The sequence below is a fragment of the Lissotriton vulgaris genome, chromosome 4_1 (genome assembly GCF_964263255.1).
Source record: "Lissotriton vulgaris chromosome 4_1, aLisVul1.2, whole genome shotgun sequence".
Taxonomy (NCBI): domain Eukaryota; kingdom Metazoa; phylum Chordata; class Amphibia; order Caudata; family Salamandridae; genus Lissotriton; species Lissotriton vulgaris.
In genome coordinates, this window is record NC_141691.1 from 1,750,860,703 (window position 1) to 1,750,879,745 (window position 19,043).

Genomic DNA, 19,043 nt, shown 5'->3' on the forward strand with positions numbered 1-19,043 from the left:
ATGCCAATTTGATACATATTGGCAGTGTCTGCTTCCCGGGTCTATCCTGCCCCAAGGATATAACCGTACACAGCAGCACTGAATACGGGCTGGACTGTTCCCATGAGGCACAGGGTCAAACTGATTTGCATATGGCAATGTCTGAACTGGGATGGCGGAGTGAGCTAAAGAACGGCGATGGATTAAACCTAGATCAGTTGACTAGGGGTGTGTGTTTGCATTGTCAACGCTTCGTCCATCACCACCTTTGGTTTTTCTTTGTTCGCCCTAAGTTGGCAGGGTATGCTCAGACGTGAGTCCCATGCTCTTCACACCACTGGATTCAAGCAAGCCGGGCTGAAGACGGCTGGAATGCCAGAAACCGGTCCTCGGAAGCTTGTTTCCGGTCCAGGGAAAGCGTGGCTTGGCAGTTCGGGATGGACTGTTCCCATGAGGCACAGGGTCAGACTGATTTGCATATGGCCATGTCTGAACTGGGGTGGTCTGGAGTGCAAAAAAACGATGGATTTGGGCCCAGATCTCTGTACTGGGGTGAATGTATGACATTGTTCTGCATTCTGTCCATCAACTGTGGTTTTTGCATTTAATCCTAGGACCACATATTATTCACCATTCCTGCTGGGGAAAAATCTGAATAGGCCAGTGCAGGGGAGGAGTTCCTGTCAGAAAGCGTCAATTCTGACCCCGATAATTTCAGCTCCCTGCAACACACTACTCATAATCAGGAAATAGGTCTTTGCAGCTGGACAAATTCTGCAGTCTCCTGGTTTAAGGCTAAACAAGTCTAATCAATTTATATTTCTTTAAAAACGTTCTACCTTTTTAGGTTTTAATATCATAAACCACATTTTAAAATAATTGTTCCTTTCATCTAAAAGGCCTCTTTTTAGTAAAAACAAAAGTTGCTTCTGTCAAAGTTTTATCCAAGTTGTTTGCCATTGTCCACAAGGATAACCTGTGACCATGTATGTGGCTTGTCCGAAGGTCTGTGAATAGGAAACATCCCCTGTTCCCCTTTTAGAATCAGTCAAACTGCTACACACCTGCGTACGGGAGATACAGCACAGACCTGAAGATAGTCTACAGAGCTTCTAGCCGTGTTCATGAGCCTTCCTCTCACCCAGATCTTCCATTGGTCCTGCTCTCCAAAGAGGGAACTGATGTAATGAGATGCTCTTACCACCAATGAGTCTATCAATAAGGAATGGACTGTCTGTGTGATAGGAGACATAGCTGCAGGTGGTGGATGGGACACTAACGGGGAAGGGAATGTGTGGCAGTTAGCAAGATGGATGGAAGGCTAGTGAAATGAACGACCTGGGCAGATGGCTTGTGTACACTACTGGCAGGGAGGTGCCGGCACAGGGGAACAGCTGTATGGCTCGCTTTCAGGAACCCTGGCACAATGCTACAAAAGTAGTCTGTTTAAAGCCGCCACCTCTTGTGAGACCCCCACACTCCTGGAACTGTATTCTCTACAAGATTACATTTCCCAACCCTACGAAAATCAGTACATTTCCCTGACAATCACTTACTTTACAGGGGTGTGGAATTTAATAAAACGTCTACTTGTCCATGGGGCAGGTTGCTTCAAAAATCTACTTGTCCTATAACAAAATCCACTTATCTATTTGTTGCCATGTAGTGCGGCGACAAATCATGGCAGCAATCTCATTATATAAGAGCTCTGATATATCCTCTCTGATTAAGCCAGGGCTCATACCATAGTAGTGTTTGAATACTTGCAATCCCCTTTGGTTGCCACGTTTCCGCAGATCTACATACTGGGGCTGAAGGAAGTGGTAAGCAATCGTTAGAATGCCCTTGAGTCTGTGCAAACCTACTAAATTGCATGTTTAAGGGGTTTCAACCACTCTTCTCTAATCTTTTCGCATACTGAGAAATGTTGGAAATTTACTCCTGACAATTACTGACGTAAACCTTCTTCCAGAGTTATGAAGAAAGTGGTTGGAGGAAAAGTGAACTTACAATCACTCAGATTTTTGCATAAGCAAATATACACATCCATATTTGCTCATGCTAAAATGCAGTTCACAAATGTTTTATAGGAGTACTATTTCTTGTCCTACTTATGTAAATTCTTGGGAATTCATGAGACGTATAGCTGCACTTAATGCATGGACATATACCATTGGTGCCCGTTTGAGACTTTCTATATTGATTGGACCCCTAAATTGGTCCGGCGTTGACCATGATCATTTGTGTTTCCTAAAATTCTGTCTCTCTCTCTCTCCATCGGTTGGCTTTACTGTGAGTGACAGCATTCTGCTCTTTCACAAGGAGCATATCGGCACAAAGTAGTTTCGTTCAGTGCCAGTTACTACTGTGGCAGTGAGTGCTTTTAAAAAATATATATCTTTAATGCATTGTGCCTTTTCTGTTACATATAATCTAAACATTGGTTTATATTGCAACGTTGTCGGTGCTGATTCGCTGCGTACATAGATCAAGGTATTTCCATCATGGCAGTGTGTGCTTCTTGAGACCAAAAACTATTTTTACTTTGGTCAATGTTTGTTATAATGGTGAGGGCCCGGTAGCTCACAAACCAATAAGGTTTTACAAAAACTATGCCAGAACAAGTCACACATTGACAAAACTAAAAAGATGACCACCAATTTCAGACCTACTGGCTTTGCCAATGCTAGTTTTTTTTTGTTTCCCATAATATTAAAACTGGTTAAATTGATTTTTCATTATGAATATTTTTGGGAAATACTAGTAGGCCTCAACACATGTTACTAAATCATGTTGCAAATAAATAGTACATGGAATAGTAAAGTAGTTTAGCAAAAATGTTTTATTCCTGCTTTCTTTTTTTTCATGAACATTTTATTTTGAAAGCAAAGAATCATCAATCTTGCTTTCAAGCTTCTGCAAATATTTGCATCAAACAATAGAGCATTCTGAGAGCATTATACATAGCCTCATATTGCCAAACTTTGAAAACGTGTGTACACATTTGTATACTGGAACCACTGTCCATAGTGCAGTCAGAGCTTACAATATTAACTTAATGTTCTCACCCTAATAAAGTCTTTCAATTAATGAACCATAAATACAAGTTTGAACAGCATTAATATATGGACAAAAATATTACCTTAACTGCAGACAGTGCCCTTCCCTGATCCATAATGTGGTACTGCACACTGGCAGCCAAAGGGTTTGTGCTGCAGGGGGTTGGGCCTACTTGTCCCAAGGACAAAATGCACATGAAAACGTGTTGCCCTTGACCCCAAACAATATATGTCCTGGGCGTCGTCTATAGGAATTCCACATCCCTGCTTGAACTGCTAAATAGGGGTCGGAACTGAGGCATGACAGCCATAACTGGACATTTTATTTCATGCCTACTCCGCCTTTTGCGGTTCTTTTACACTTTTATTGCCCACATATTTAGTTTATTGTTTCAGTGCCTCCTAGCCCAATCGCTCCATGTTGGAGTGTTTAAGGAAGTTGATAGCCCACCCAGACTGGCCTCTGGAACCGCTAGCCTGCCCTCCTGGCTCTGGTTATCACTGCTTGTCCATCTTTGTCGCCTCCCGGTCTGCCGCTAGGATCCCACGTGACAATGCAGGAAAGAAAGAGCCACCTCGTGGCAGTCTCTGCCCATCTTTTCGATTCTTTTCCTCCATTCCAAGATGGCGGCCAGGCACCGACCTGCACCAGAGACATCTCTGCCCCTCTCTCTCTCGCCTGTCACTCAAGGCTTGTCTAATGACTTCTCCTTGCTGTTGACCTTCTGTGTATCTTCGAAATGACTGCCTGGTAATTTCGCCTAAGCACAGAGTGCATTTCAAACTCAACACAGTAATGAGAGAGTGCGTCTCAGTCACGCCCGAGCTGAAACAGCCCCAACACACGCTCAGCTGATGACAGGGAGGAGAGCGGTACGGGGGGAGAAGGGGGACATGAGGCAGCACACTGTGACGTATGCAAGTAGCGTTTAAATAACATTTTGAAATACAAAAACACCCAACATATACAACAGACAGCAAGACTTAAAGGGACCGAGGCTTACTGCTAATAACGTGCCTTCCACAAGACAGTCAAGGCTTTTGCATGATGAGGGGTGCGGGGGGGGGGGGGGGGAGATACGGAAAGGCCCTTTACATCTCGTTCCTTATTTCAATTTGGAAAGGAAAGGTTACAGAGATATGACTTTGCAGAATCAGTGAGTGAGAACCAAATTCACAAAAGAAAAAAAGTGAAGCCGTGGGCTTTCGCTCCTCACGGCACCGCAATTTCTGAATGACCGGGGTGAAAGTCGACGAGGACGCCCAGGATGGAGTTTGCTGCACGTGCCTGAACCCAGGATGGAGCTCGCTGCACGTGCCTGAACCCAGGATAGAGCTCGCTGCGCGTGCCTGAACCCAAGAAGGAGCTCGCTGTGCGTGCCTGAACCCAGGATGGAGTTTGCTGCGCGTGCTTGTCCTCTACAGTGAAAGGATGACGTGCAATGTTTCAGGAAGGTGATGATCATATGGTTGTACTGTCCACGAGCAACTAAATCTCTTGCTTTAAATGGTACAAGAGATACTAATCAGAGTTCACTTCAGGGGATACGTTGGTATGAACTAAAACATTTTACAGTGGGTGAAACATATTCAATACTTTATTTTATTTCATTTATTTAACAAGTTTTATATAGCGCTGGCTAGACCCGGAGGTATGAGATCGCTTTAAATAAGGTTCCATTGAAATTATAAAATTGCTTCAGTTACACGTACATCAGTTACTAGAAAAACATTTCAAGAAGATGAAATAAATGGAGTTTAGAAGGGTAAAGAGGTGGGGTAAAGGGGTAGCAGTTAGATAGAATGGAGAGACAAAGGCATGTGAATCTATGAAAGATACCCCAATACTGGATAAACAAGACAAATGTCAGAAGTCCGGCAGGGTAGATGACGGCCATGGAGGTGTGCCGGCGCCAATCTCCCCTATAGCTGTTGGTGCAGCTCCACCGGGAATTGGCTATGTATGCATTTCAGGTTCCACCAGAATTGAGAGAGGAACAGGAGGTGATCCAAAGTCAAGACTCAAGAGGGGTAGGGGGTAGGGAGGAGGGAAGTAAGGTCAGGAGAGACATCGGTCCTGAGGTTACTGGGGAGAGCCTTCTGCAACGTTCTCCAGCTGGCCACTGGGACAAAGATGGTGAGAGGAGGGGTAAGGAAGGGACAGACTCCATGTTCAGACCTCCTCGTGGTGAAAAGTCTCCCCTGGCGGCCATCTTAAGGTCAGGCAAGGAGTGCAAACCACTGTGGGTCTCCACATCCTGGTCCTTTTCAAGGATTGCTAAGAGGGACGGCCGCTATTTTGGAGTCACGCGTGGCGCCTCAGGGTCTCCTTCCCTCTCGGTCTACCTTCAGATCTTGGTCCCTCATTGCATCAGTACCGTTGCTATCAGGCATCGTATTCACAGTGGACGTGGTGGCTGCCCCAAACACAGAAAAGAAATTTAAAAAAATTTAAAATTAAAAACCACCTCATGGACCAGGAGGAAGAAGGCGGGGGCAGCACAGTGTACCTGCAGGACTGCACACAGTAGGAGCCAATCAGAAAAGCAGCAGTACACCGGGTCCGAGCCTGCGCACTGATTTAAATACAGCCAATGTGCGGGGCTCTCTTCACCACTGGTACCCTCCAACACAACCACTGCCGAGAGCCGCATTCTTCACCAGGCAGTCCGGCCGCTCCACAAGATTCCCAGCTCGCTGCCCTACCGGCACAGTGTCAGGGCGGTTGCTCTTCCGTGCTCTCTGGCTCCTGCGGCGGCAGCGCTGCCGTCAGTCCCCTTCACTATACTCGTCTGCGAGTCCAGAGGTCTCCCTAGATTGTCTCAGCCCGTAGTCGCCATCTTCAGCGCCGCCTCGCCTGATAACGACAATGCCTTAAGGTGCTAGCACTGTGCCATCAAAAGAAGGTTAGTGAGAAGCAAGATTCCCGACTCTCTACTGCAATGGAATTCCTAGAAGGTTCAGGAAGAAGGAGCATGCAACTCGTTGCCATGTGCCACTCAGCACTAACTAAGATGAGGAGGATTGGATCAGCGGCAGCCCTGGTCATCATGAAGCTGGAATCCAACACCCAAGGCCAGTGGCTGCACTGCTGAGACAGTCGACGTGGGGCACGTCCAGCCTGGACAGTCGACGTGGGGCAGAAACACAGTTCGTGCATACCCAACATCACAACCGCCAGCCCCGACAGATACAAGATGATGAGGACAGACCACCCCAACCACCCAGGAAGAGGCAACACCATCATCCACAAAATCTCCCTCCGACTCACAACCACTGTGAGAAGTTGGCCAGGTATATGATGTTCACTATTCTAGTGAGCACCTTGCACCAGTCCAAACAACCCTTATGGTGATGGTTGTAAAGTCAACCTTATAGACCAGCTATCCTTGAGGTAGCATGGACAGAGCAGTCTTAGGCTAAACTCAAGAGGGCATGTGAAGCCAGCTGTTTTACCATATGTAACCCCTTTAATACCAAATGAAAGGACACCACACAGGATATATATAAAATATATATGTTATTTATTACTAGACAAACCCTCTGAACTCTTTATGGGGTCAGAGGCATAAGCACAATACAAGATATTAATTTAAAATACAAGAAGTTTCACAAAATACAGTAGGGCCCTAGGGGCACGCTAAACCATATACTAAAATAGTGGTATAAGAACCACCACACGGAAAGTGAATAGGCCTAGGGAATCGCTGGGGCTACGCTGAGCTACCAAGAGTTAGGAAGCAGTAGGCCCACAGGATGCGTGTGCAGTGTCTAAACACACACGCGTGTTACCATGGAGAATGAATGGGAACGTAAAAGATGGAAACTAGTTCTTTTAGGGTACTTCTGACTGGACTCGGTGAAAGTTACTTGAAACCTAGACAGTTGGATAGTTGATACCCACAGGAGCACCGGAGTACTCGTGTTACCTCACCCAGAGGAAGCAGGTGCATAGGTGTCAAAGTGTGTCGGGTTTCATCGTCGAATCCTATGGAGCCTGGAAGAAAGATGCTGCAGGCGGCCAGGAGAGAAGTGTCCGGGTGGATCCAAGACTGGATCGAAGATGAAGAGGACCTGAAAGCAGAGGGGACAGAGTCTGGGTCACTAGCCAGTGACCAGGTAGGGACCAGGAAGGAACCAGGCGATGTCGCGAAGCAATCAGGTGCTGATGGGAAGCTTGTCTCTGCAGCCACGTGGACCAGGAGACGTTGACCAGGAGTCAAGCATGGACTGTGCCACGAAGGCTCTCGCTGTTGGCGGTGTCGGCTTCAGGATCGGAGTCAACAATCCTTGGCAAAGGCAACCCACGCAGGAAACGAAGTTGGCTTCTTACTCAGACCAGCAAGGTCTGAGGGGCTGCTTCTTTTGAGGGAAGCAAGGGCCAGTCTGGAGCAACCAGACCAGTGGTGTAAATTCAAAGGATCGTTGCCAACATGGCCACTAGCCAACGCGGCAAGCGACCGGGCATACGCGTCGAGCAGGAAAATGCAGAAGGGCCCCACGCAGAACTTGTGGCGTGTGCAGGGCTGATCTTCGATGCAGATGATGCTCGGGCTGGGGCTTCTCAATCCCCAATGCACAGCCTCGAGGGAGCCTCGGGTGCTGCACAATCAGCTAGTCGTAGACTTTTCAAGATGGCCGGTCCCACGTCTCTCGTCGCCTCCACGGGTCTCAGCTTTGCAGGGACTGTGGATCGGGCTGTTGGATGTCTGGGAATCCAGTTCTCGTCAGGCTCTGTGCTCTTGCTCCGGCGGGCGGTTTGACAAAGCAAGCCGTTGATCGCTGGGTTGGTGCCTGCTTGTGCAAGGTGGTCACTCCTTGACCACAAGGGAGATTCTTCAGTCGTCTTCTTGCAAAGTAGATCGTGAAGTTCCAGAGTTTCGTTTCACAGTTTCAGTCAGGATAATCTAAAGTCTTGGGACTCAGCTCCTACCTATATACCAAATCTAGGGGCTGGATTACCTACTAGGTCCCTCCTATGGGTGGGACCAGGGAAGTGGGTGGTTACACCCCTTTCCCTTTGTCCAGTTTTGCGCCAGAGCTGGGGCTGGAGTGCCCCAGCACCGGTTTGAACTGGACTATGCATGGGACACCTTGTGTGCCCCAGGCAGTGTCTCCTTTCTTTCAGCCCTCCCTGGAAGGACTCCCAGCAGCAGGAGGTCAGACTTGTGTCTGTGGCAGCAGCATCCATTTTGTGATGCTGAGGCTCTGGTTAACTTTAACCGGTAATAGTAGGAACACCATGTCTTCTCCCTCTAGAAGGGTGGAATGCTACCCCCGTCGCCAGAACTGGCAAGGGGTAGTATTCCAAATCGTATGACACCTTACTCGACATGTTTTGATAAAGCCAAACCAGAGTTGGCATCTGACCGCGAGGTTCATAATGCACTTAAGAGTATATGGTATGGCAATATCCTAGAACAGCAATAAGGACATGGTTCCGAAAGCTGCAGACAGGCTCAGCTCATGCTAGAGCACCATCTCACATAAAACCAAGCACTCTGCCTACAGGATTGTTAAGGCCTGCCATAGAAGTGACTTATAGGTGTATATGTGTCTAGATATAAGGTTAGATATATGTATACTATATCTAAGCAAGGGGTGATTACACCACCTTGCCCCAGCTGAGTGACCAGCCAGTTGTGTCAATTTGGATGGCCAGCCAGGGGTGGCAAAATATATGCTGCAGCCCCTGGTAGGCCTTGGATGCACCTATGCCCTGGGTACCTATAGTACACTGTACAGGAGCTCATAAGGTGATCCAGTATCCAATTGGTAATGCACCTAAAGTACATTGTAGTGTATTTAGGGAGAGAGCAGCTGGGCTGTGGGTTTGATTAGCAGGCCCACAGTCACATTAAGTCAAAAACCAGTGAAGCAAAAAGTGGGTTGACCATAGGAAAGCAGACCCTACTCTCCTACAACCACCAACTCGGATGACGCCTCGCCCCACCATGGAACACATCCACTTCCAGACCCAGCCCAACCGCAGAAAGACGCTATGCGGAACACTCACCTACAGACCTCCTGGACCCCACACCCCCTTCACTAATGTCATTGCAAACCACATCGCACCCCACGCCTCACCTCTACATACTACATACTTCTCGGAGACCTGAACTTCCACCTGGACAACTACAGCGACCCCAAGACTACCGCCCTCCTGAAGAACCTCAACATAGGACTCTAGCAACTTGCCTCCACCTCAACTCACACAGCAGAACACACACTCGACCCTATCTTCGCCGGAGGAAACATTTGCTTCAGCCACAACACAGAACTGCTCTGGACAGACCACAACTGCATCCATTTCGCCTTCACTAAACCCACTGCACACAAGCGCCCGCTCCGCCCCCCACGCAGAAGCAAAGTCTCCAAATAACACCTCACCTCCTCCCTCACCAGCACTCCTCCCCCAACAACAACAGACGCCGACACAGCGGCAAACAACCTCCACCAATGGATTGACAAGTTCGCAAAAACTCTAGCCCCCCTCCAGAACACCATGAGATGGCACAACGAGAAAGCCAACTTGTTCACCACGAATCTCAGAGAATCCAAGTGCTCCTGCCGACAACTGGAGAAGACGTGGAGAAACAGCAAAACCCCAGAAGCACACTTAGTCTACAAAGCAGCCATCACAGAACACCAACTCTTCAAATCAACAAAGAAAAACGTCATCATAGACAGAATCCTCTCCAACGCCCACAACTCCAAGGAACTCTTCACCATCATAGAGGAATTCGCCAAGCCCAACAGCCAAACAACCGACGTCCCGCCCTCCCAAGACCTCTGAAATAAATGTTGGTCCTTCTTTCACCTCAAGGTAAAGACACTCTATGACAACTTCGATGACCAAGACCATGGCACCACCTCAACTCCCATCCACAACGATGCCATCCAACAGACCCCCCCCCTCACCTGGACCCCTCTCACCACAGAAGACACCTCTAAGACAATGAAGAGCATCCACTCAGGAGCAACTACGGACCCCTGCCAGCTGCACATCTTCCACAGGGCTGCCACTGCCATCGCACTCTAGCTATGCCGAACTATCAACTGCTCCCTTGAGACCGCCACATTACCCAATGACTGGAAAGATGCCAAAGTCAACCCCCTCCTAAAGAAGCCCTCAGCAGACCGGACGAATCTCAAGAACTTCAGGCCCCTCTCACTGCTCCCTTTTTTGCCAGTCATCGAAAAGGCAGTCAACACCCAGCTAGCACACTTTATAGAAACAAACAGCATCCTAGACACTTTGGATTTCACAGCAACCACCGAACTAAGACCGCCCTCATCGCCGCCACCAACGACATCCGCGCCCTCCTCGACCAAGGCCACACAGCAGCCCTCCTTCTCCTGGACCTATCGGCAGATTTCGACACAGTCTCCCACCGCTCACTAGTAACAAGGCTCCAAGACACCAGCATCCAAGGAATAGCCTTAGACTGGATACGATCTTTCCTCTCAGGCAGAACCCAGAGAATAAGAATCCCGCCCTTCCTCTCAGAACTGACCAAGATCAGATGTGGAGTACCCCAAGAATCCTTCCTCAGCCCCACACTGTTCCACATCTACATGTTCCCCCTCGTAACCATTGTCAGAAACCATGGACTCAACATCGTCTCCTATGCCGATGACATCCAGCTCATCTTCTCCATCACCAAGGAAACCAACATCACCAGACGCAATTTCCAAGAAGGGATGAAAGCCGTTGTGACCTGGATGAGCAACAGCTGCCTGAAGCTTAACTCGGAGAAAACAGAAGTCCTCATCCTAGGATCCACCACCTCCACATGGGACCACATCTGGTGGCTCCCTGCTCTCGGAAAGCCAACCACCCTAACGGACCACTGGCATAACCTCCGCATCATACTCGACTCTTCACTCGCCATGAATCTCCAGATCAATGCGGTACCCTCCGTATGCTTCAACATCCTCCGCATACTTCGCAAGGCATTTAAGTGGATCCTACCACCCCACCCCCAACTCCAAGAAAACCGTTACCCAAGCACTCATCATTAGCAGGGTGGACTATGGAAACGCACTCTACGTCGGAATCAACAAAAAAATCCTCTGCAAACTCCAGACCAACCAGAATGCCACAGCCACTTATCCTAGACATCCCACGACATGACCACATCACCCTCTGCGACATCCACTGGCTCCACGTCGAAAGAAGAATAACCTTCAAACTGCTCACACACGCCTACAAAGCCCTCCACAACACCTTACACCAATAACTCAACGACCAAATCTCCTTACACACCCCCAAGAAAAACCTCAGTTCAGCCGACCTCGCCCTAGCCACCATCCCTTGTTTCTCCAGGACCAGAGCAGGTGGAAGATCCTTCTCCTACCTCACAGCCAAGACGTGGATGAACTCCCCCTTCACCTCTGACGAAGCCCAACATTGCACCAGTTCAAAAAGGACCTCAAGACCTGGCTCTTCGAATGACCCAACAAAGCTGATTAAATAAGTGCATGGACCGGATACATTTTCTCAGAAGTGATAGTTCTATTTCGAAATTATATATTCCAAAACGAAAGACACCTAGTTAATGTGGGAAGGATGAATTTGCTTTGGGTAAATCTGTAACTAATATTAATTTGAAAAAGTTAACATTTTTGGAAAAAGAGAAGACATATTCCTGGTGTTACCTCAGTTTCTGCTTTCAGTTCTTTCATGTATAATTGTCTTCTTCTATTTGCGTGTTTATCTTGTAAAACAATTTCTCGCCAGTCTCTGCTTACTTTCCATACACTGCAAAAGAAACAAGCTATTTTTAGACCAGCAATATGTTGTTTATATTGTAGCTGAAGAGTTAGAAAGAACATGTTTCATACTTGTAATCCTAGTCCCGCACCACAGATATTTTCCATAAAATATTAAAGTCAATTTACTGTTTGAAGTATGGAAGCCTCTGTTTTTTTTGTGTGCAGATCAGTAGGTATTAAGTAAAATTAACCAGATCCTCTTAATATTACAACAATTAAAATGAGAAATCTAATTAGAGCAAAAACAGATTGCCGAGTTGGCCACTTTATTGCTTTTAAACTTTAAAAAGAAATTTAGAGGTTGCAGTTTCACCTTCATATAATGCTTTGCTCTCGAAGATCTCAGTTTAGTTTGCAACAGTAGCAATATCCTAATTTGTAATAAATTACCATCACATTGTGCTCATTGAGCTGTAATATTTCTTCTCCATCAAGAGTCTGTCGCGCTGTTAAAAATTTGAGTATCTCGGCACACTTATGGAATTCCCTAAACACATTTTATGCTATATGTAAATGTACATGCGTTTTAAATTTTATTAATGGTTTTAAATTAAGAAAACGTGCATAAACAGGCAATTTATATCTTTTTTACTATCATTTTTAAGTCTGGCACTAGCCAAATAGTTTTGAGGTTTCTAAAATGATATGTTTAAGGGTACTGTTATAGCGCATAAAGAGAAAGAAGAGCTTTGTTTCCTTATTACAGACATGTTTTAATGTCAGAATGCACCTATAAGGGAGAAGTTAGATTCATGGGATTCTGTAATCCCTGTATAAACGCCTCTCTCTAATTTCTGTATGATCAGCGACTTGTGACAAACCCAGTAGCCGATTATAAAGAAACGATGTCAGAACCTTCAACTATTTTAAGTTATTACAGTAGAGTTCTGACATCACAATGCATGCTGCCAGAGTCAGCGGCCGAGTTGAAAGGCATATCAGGTCATAGAGCATAACTGAAGCAAATGTTCAAAACAACGAAAACGGAATGCTGCTTTTTTTCATCTGCTCTATTGATTTTGCATACGACAAGCAGAGGATTACAAAAAAATGTAACTCCTTAAATAGAGAAAAGTTAGTCCCTGGATGCTTGTTTCGAGCCCAGGGAAGATATGGCTTGGCAGTTCAGTCTGGATTGTTCCCATGAGGCACAGGGTCAAGACTGATTTGCATATGGATGGGTCTAAACTGGGGTGGCATGGTGAGCAAAAGAACGATGGATTTAACCCAGATCTCTTGACCGGGGGTGGATGTATGATTTATTCAGCATTCCATCCAACATTTGTTTGCGTAGCACTTTTCACCCTACATGGGATGGGTATGACCAGACGTGGGTCCCTTGCTCACTGTGCCACTGGATTCAAGCTAGCCTGGCTGATGAAGGGTAATATCCAGAAACCGGTCCCAGGATGCTTGTTTCCAGTCCAGGGAGGACCTGGCTTGGCAGTTCGGTCTGGACTGTTCCCATGAGGTACAGGATCAATACTGATTTACATATTGCTGGGTCTAAACTGGGGTGGCATGGTGAGCAAAAGAACAATGGATTTAGCCCAGATCTACTGACTGGGGGTGAATGTATGATTTATTCAGATTTCCGTCCATCATTTGTTTGCGTAGCACTGCTGAAGTTTTCGGCTCAGTAATTTGTAATGCCTGGTACATTTATAGCTTTTATTTTATTAAGATTAATGGCCCGGTCCCAAACATTTTGTGCTTACTTGGAAAGCAGGTGGTAATGTGTTCTGCCCTGCTTTGTGATGTAGTGCATACTTGTAGTATTGTCTATTCAAATTAATACAGACAAGTTTTTTTTATCCTTGAGAGAAACAATTTAGGCCTAATTTTATGGCCCTCAATTCCTGGATATTGATATCTAGTTGCAGTTTTTTGGGGACCAGTTGCCGCAGACTGCTAGTTCCTGCAAGTGTGCATCACAACTCTATAGGAAGGGGTCTGTCGTAATAAACTGAATGTTCTCTTGTAGAAAAAGGCATTGGTATTTTTGTTTTGTGTCCACCATGGCAAGGATTCTGTTATTCCGCTTGTCACTCTTAGGAGGGTGTCCGTTCGTTCCTTCACTTGAAGTCACTGTTTAGTAGAGTTCCTCTTGAAAGGCCCTCATGTGAAGGCGACACTGTGGGATCAATGGAAGTCAGACTGTAACTGATGTTTATAATTTCCTGGCCAACATAGTTAGGTGTTGCTTTCTCTCTCTTTGAATATAAAGGCCTTCTGCTCCTTAGTATCTAGAATTGTCCCTAAACATACAATCCATCTGCAAGGAATGAAGGATGATTTCTTCTTGTTTAGAGTAAGGCTTAATATGTCGGAGAGCTGCAATCAGACGCTGTTTGATGCTTTTGAAGCATTTGGGCATTTTCCTTTGGCTAGCCAATCATCTTTATGTCCTGTAATCCCCTTGTTGTAGCAGTTGGAGAAATTAACCAGGATCAGAATTGGCCTCAATACACGCCTAATTTTTGCTGGAATTTGGGGACTTGTTCCATTGTTCTTTTTTGTAACATAATGCAAATCTTGGCTTGTAACAGATGAAGTTGATGGTCTTTGGTAGATGGTTTCTGAATGCTGCATTCCAATGTGTAACCAAATCATATAAGGTTCAAAACCCAGAAATTAGAAGTTGCATCAGCCCATTGTTTTAGTATGTGAATTAGTAAAGGGCGGCTTATCACCCCTGAGGATATCTAGGTGCTGAGTAGGATGAGGCCTGAGAAAGGTGAGTGGGTAGAATTATGCTTGTATTTTTTCTGGAAGAGCCAGGTCTTGAGCTTCTTTCAGAAGTCCATGACGTGTAGCAGGATGTCGTTTCAGGCTTTGTCTGCGATCTAAGGTGTCTGTAACAAGATGTGTTTTTTTCCTCCCCCAAATTCATTGCGACTGTCACTGATGTCCTGATTTTTTTATTGCCTCGTGACTTGTAGATTTTATTTAGGGGCCTTCTTATAGCAGGATGCTGGTGGGGGTACTCTATATTGTTGCATATAACCATGGTGGTATGTCCGATGAACCAGTTGGTAACTATAAAATTGATAACGTCCTTGAACAGTAAATTCCCCCTTCAAAATGGTCCTTGTTTTGTTGTAGGACACCTAGAGATCTTGCCGTGTCCATGTCTGATTTAATTCACTGGAGAGCTTCAGCAACATGTCACCCAAAGAGAGATTCTATACCATATGGTGTGTCTATGATTCTACTTTGTATCTCAGGCCCAAAAGAGGTGAACTGCAAACAAGCTTGCCTAAGCAAAAGAGTTGCACAGCCTACCTTTCTGAAACCTTTTAATGCAAATATTGGTTCCTTGTTGTGTTTAAGACCGCAGATGTTTGCTCCCCTTGAAAAAGTATTTCTTTTGCTTCAGCCTCCTTGTCAATGGGTAGGTAATCAAGATATGGCTAAGTATCTGAAGGTTAAATAGTGCAAGAATTACCAATAGGTTGACTGCCCTGATTGATGTTGATCCAGTCACCAAAAATTGTGTGCCGATATTGTTGAGCCTTCTGCCCTCTCTGTCAGGTGTTGCAGTGCATTGATAGGTTTGATTTCTTGATAATCACAGGGCAACCTGTAATACCACTGCGTCTACACTGGATTGACCAAGGAAACAAGTCAAAGTATTTTCAGGCATATTATATATTTTCTTGTCTGGTCTAGGCATCACCGCCGCAGGCTTTTTTCATGACTTTCAGTCCTTCTCACCAAATATGGTTTATTATCTGTAATGCTTTTAATTATTTTGTTGTAGATTCCTTAAAATCGTAAAGAAAACACAGATTTTCGTTTATCACTGGCAAACGACAACCCTTGGATGCTTTTTCGATGAGATTGTTGAAACTCCCAATGTCACCCAGAAGTGAATCCGCTGAAAGAGAGAGGTGACATCTGATGAAACAGATGCTATATAATCGTCCCATTCCGGGCCAGTAGACTGAAAAGACACTGGCTGTATCTGAACTTCGTTTTGATCATCATTATTAGTCGTCTGTGGCTTTTGGATTAGACCGAATTGCCAAAGGGGAATGCTGTACCAAGGAGTTGAAGGCATTCATATTATAGGGATGCCACAGGATTGCGTGGAATGCTTGGTCTTGTGTAAAGCCTTCACTTAGGTGGCAATTGAAGTTTTGATGGTTGATTTGCAGGCTTGGATGTTGAGTTTGGAAAACACTTCGAGTCTGAGAGGATAAGTAGCAGATCTTGGACTAATTGTATAGGAACCTGGATCACTGCTTTCTGTGATACCTGCACAACCTTATTATAAGGATCAGATCCATTCTGCTAGTATTACCTCTATGAAACGAGAGCAGTGAAAAGTGATAGACCGTTGGAAGACATACCGCTTGTAGGAAGGTGGATATCTGACTATGGTTACCCCCAAACTTTTTGCCTGGTGTTTAGCTGGTTTTTGGCATAGTTGGCCTGGGATCCTGCTATTCAGGGTCCCAGGCTAGTTGCTCTCTCCTTAAAAAGGACTCCATGTCCCCTAGGTGCATACACAATTGGAACTGGTTCACCTTATAGGCCCCTGTAACAGTGTACCATAGGTACCCAGGGCATAGGTGCATCCAAGACCTACCAGGGGCTGCAGCATGTATTGTGCCACCCCTGGCCTGGCCTCCATATTTTGACACAACTGGCTGATCACTCAGCTGGGGTAAGTTGGTGTAATCACCTCTTGCTTAGATATAGTATCCCTATATCTAACCTTAACTGGACACATGTTAACCTATAAGCCATTCCTATGGAAGGCCCCTGCAATCCTGGAGGCAGAGTGCTTGGAAATATGTGAGACGGTGCTCTAGCATGAGCTGAGCCTGTCTGCAGCTGTCGGGAACAACTCCCTTAGCTGTTCCGGGATATTGCCATACCATATACTCTTAAGTGCATTATAATCCTCGCGGTTATATGCTAACTTTGGTTTGGCTTTATCCAAACATGTCGAGTAAGGTGTCATACGATTTGGAATACTATCCCCTCGACAGTTCTGTCGACGGGGATAGCATTCCACCCGTCTAGAGGGACACGACATTTACATAGCCTTAACCCCGGTTAAAGTTAACCAGAGCCTCAGCATCACAACATGGATGCTGCCACCACAGACGCAAGTCTGACCTCCTGCTGCTGGGAGTCCTTCCAGGGAGGGAGGCTTGGACAAAGGGTTTCCTGCCTTGGGAAGTGCGAGCACCACCCCAGACAGGATTTTGTGTATTGGGTAGGACAGGGCTGAATAGAATCTGACATGCCCGGGGCACACAAGGTATCCTCGTGCATAAGCCAGTCCAAACTGGTCCTGGGACTTTCCAGACCCAGGCCTGGCGAGGAGCTGGAAAAAGGAAAGGGGGTGTAACCGCCCCCCTTTCTGGTCCCACCTAGAAGAGGGACCTAGCAGGTGATCCACCCCTCAGATTGGGAATAAGAGTGGGAGCAGTGCCATAGCACCTCAGATCATCCTGAATCAACTTGAAACTAAGAAGACGACTGGACTTCGACATTCTGCTGCACAGAAGACTGAAGAGCATCTCCCCTGTGGCCTAGGAGTGGCCACCCTGTGAACACAGCCACCATCCAGCAACTCGACGTCTGCTTTGCCGCCGCCTCCCGCCGGAGCCCGAGCCCAGAGCCTGACAAGACCCAGACTCCCAGACTTCTCACAGCCCAATCCACAGTCCCTGCAAAGAAGGGACCCGTGGAGGCACCGAGACACGTGGGACCGGACCTCTTGAAAGACCCCCGAGACGCTGACTGCGCAGCACCCGATGCACCCTTGACGCTGTGCTTTGGGGTTTGAAAAGCCCCACAACTGAGCAGCCCTTGCACCGAAGATCATCCCCCCAGCATCTCCACGATCTGAGTGGGGCCCTTTTGCATCATGCCACTCGACGCGCCATTCCGGCCACTTGCCACGTGGTCAGCGGCCATCTTGGTGACGAAACCTACAATCTACACTGCGGGTCTGGTTGCTCCAGACTTGCCCTCGCTCCTGTAAAAGGGAGCACCCGCTCTGACCTTGCTGGTCCGAGTAATAAGCCTTTTTCACTTCCTGCGTGGCTTGCATTAGCCAAGGCCTGTTTGCTCCGATCAAGTTGCCGACACCGCCATCAGCTAGAGCCTTCGTGGGACAGCTCATGATCGACTCCTGGACGTCCTCGACCTCTTTGTGTCCACGTGGCTGCTGAGAGAAGCTACACCTCATCGCCTGTTTGCACCCGACATCGCCTGGTTCCAATCTGGTTCCACGGTAGTCACTGGCTAGTGACTTTGAACATTGTCCCCTCTGCTTTCAGGTCTTCACCACTTCAGATCCACCCTTGGATCCACCGGAACTCTTCACATCGAGCCGCCTGCAGCATCTTCAGCTCCAAGCACCATCGACCTGCGTGACGAAACCCGACACTACTTTGCACCTGTGCACCCGCTTCCTGTGGGTGAGGTAACTCAACAACGCCGGTGTTCCCACACTGGTACACACCTCTAGTGTCTGTGTTTAAAGTTTCACTCCTCTAGGTCACTCTGAAGGTTCCTAAAACACTAACTTTGTAACTTTTGCGCACCATAGACAATGCATTGGTGAATGCGTGCACTTTAAACACTGCACCCGAGTCCCGCGGGCCCTTCCAGACTTAGTCACTGCTAGTCCCGATCAGCTCCAGCGATTCCCAAGGCCCTAGGCCTATTTCCTTTTCGATTGGTATCTCTTATACCACTTTCTTAGTATATGGTTTAGGCGGCCCCTAGGGCTCATCCATATTGTGCAACTTTTGTGTATTTAAACTGTGTTTTGTTTTAACGCTTGTGCTTCTGTGCTCATAAAGAGTATAGGGGATATTTGTAGTTAATAAATATATATATTTTCAATATATATCTGTGTGGTGTCCTTTCATTTGGTATTCAAGGGGGTTGTATATGGTAAAAAAGCTTGCTTCACATGCCTTTCAGAGTTTCGCCTAAGACTGCTTTGTCCACGCTACCACTAGGATAGCTGGTCTATAAGGTTGACTTACAACCAATCATCATAAGGGTTGCTTGGCATGGTACAAGGTGATCACTAGAACTAGTGAGCATCACATACCAGGCCAACTTCTCACACAGCTGATTTCAACTGTACTATTAATTACTACCTCATTGTTGCTGGTATTCTGTATGTATGGGATGGAGTTCCATAGTGTCGCTGGCACTGTACATCTGATACCTGTATTTGAATGATTGCTG

The 19,043-nt window shown here is 46.6% G+C and overlaps 1 protein-coding gene across 2 annotated transcripts in view; it reads right to left on the reverse strand.

Annotated features, from left to right (window-relative positions):
• FBXO43 (F-box protein 43) overlaps nucleotides 1-19,043 on the reverse strand; it is a 337,912-nt gene that overhangs the window by 58,549 nt on the left and 260,320 nt on the right. For both annotated transcript variants that reach the window (XM_086967027.1, XM_086967026.1), the window contains exon 3: nucleotides 11,700-11,802. In XM_086967027.1, the coding sequence (XP_086823153.1) occupies nucleotides 11,700-11,802 (103 nt within the window). The remainder of the gene's footprint in view (nucleotides 1-11,699; nucleotides 11,803-19,043) is intronic.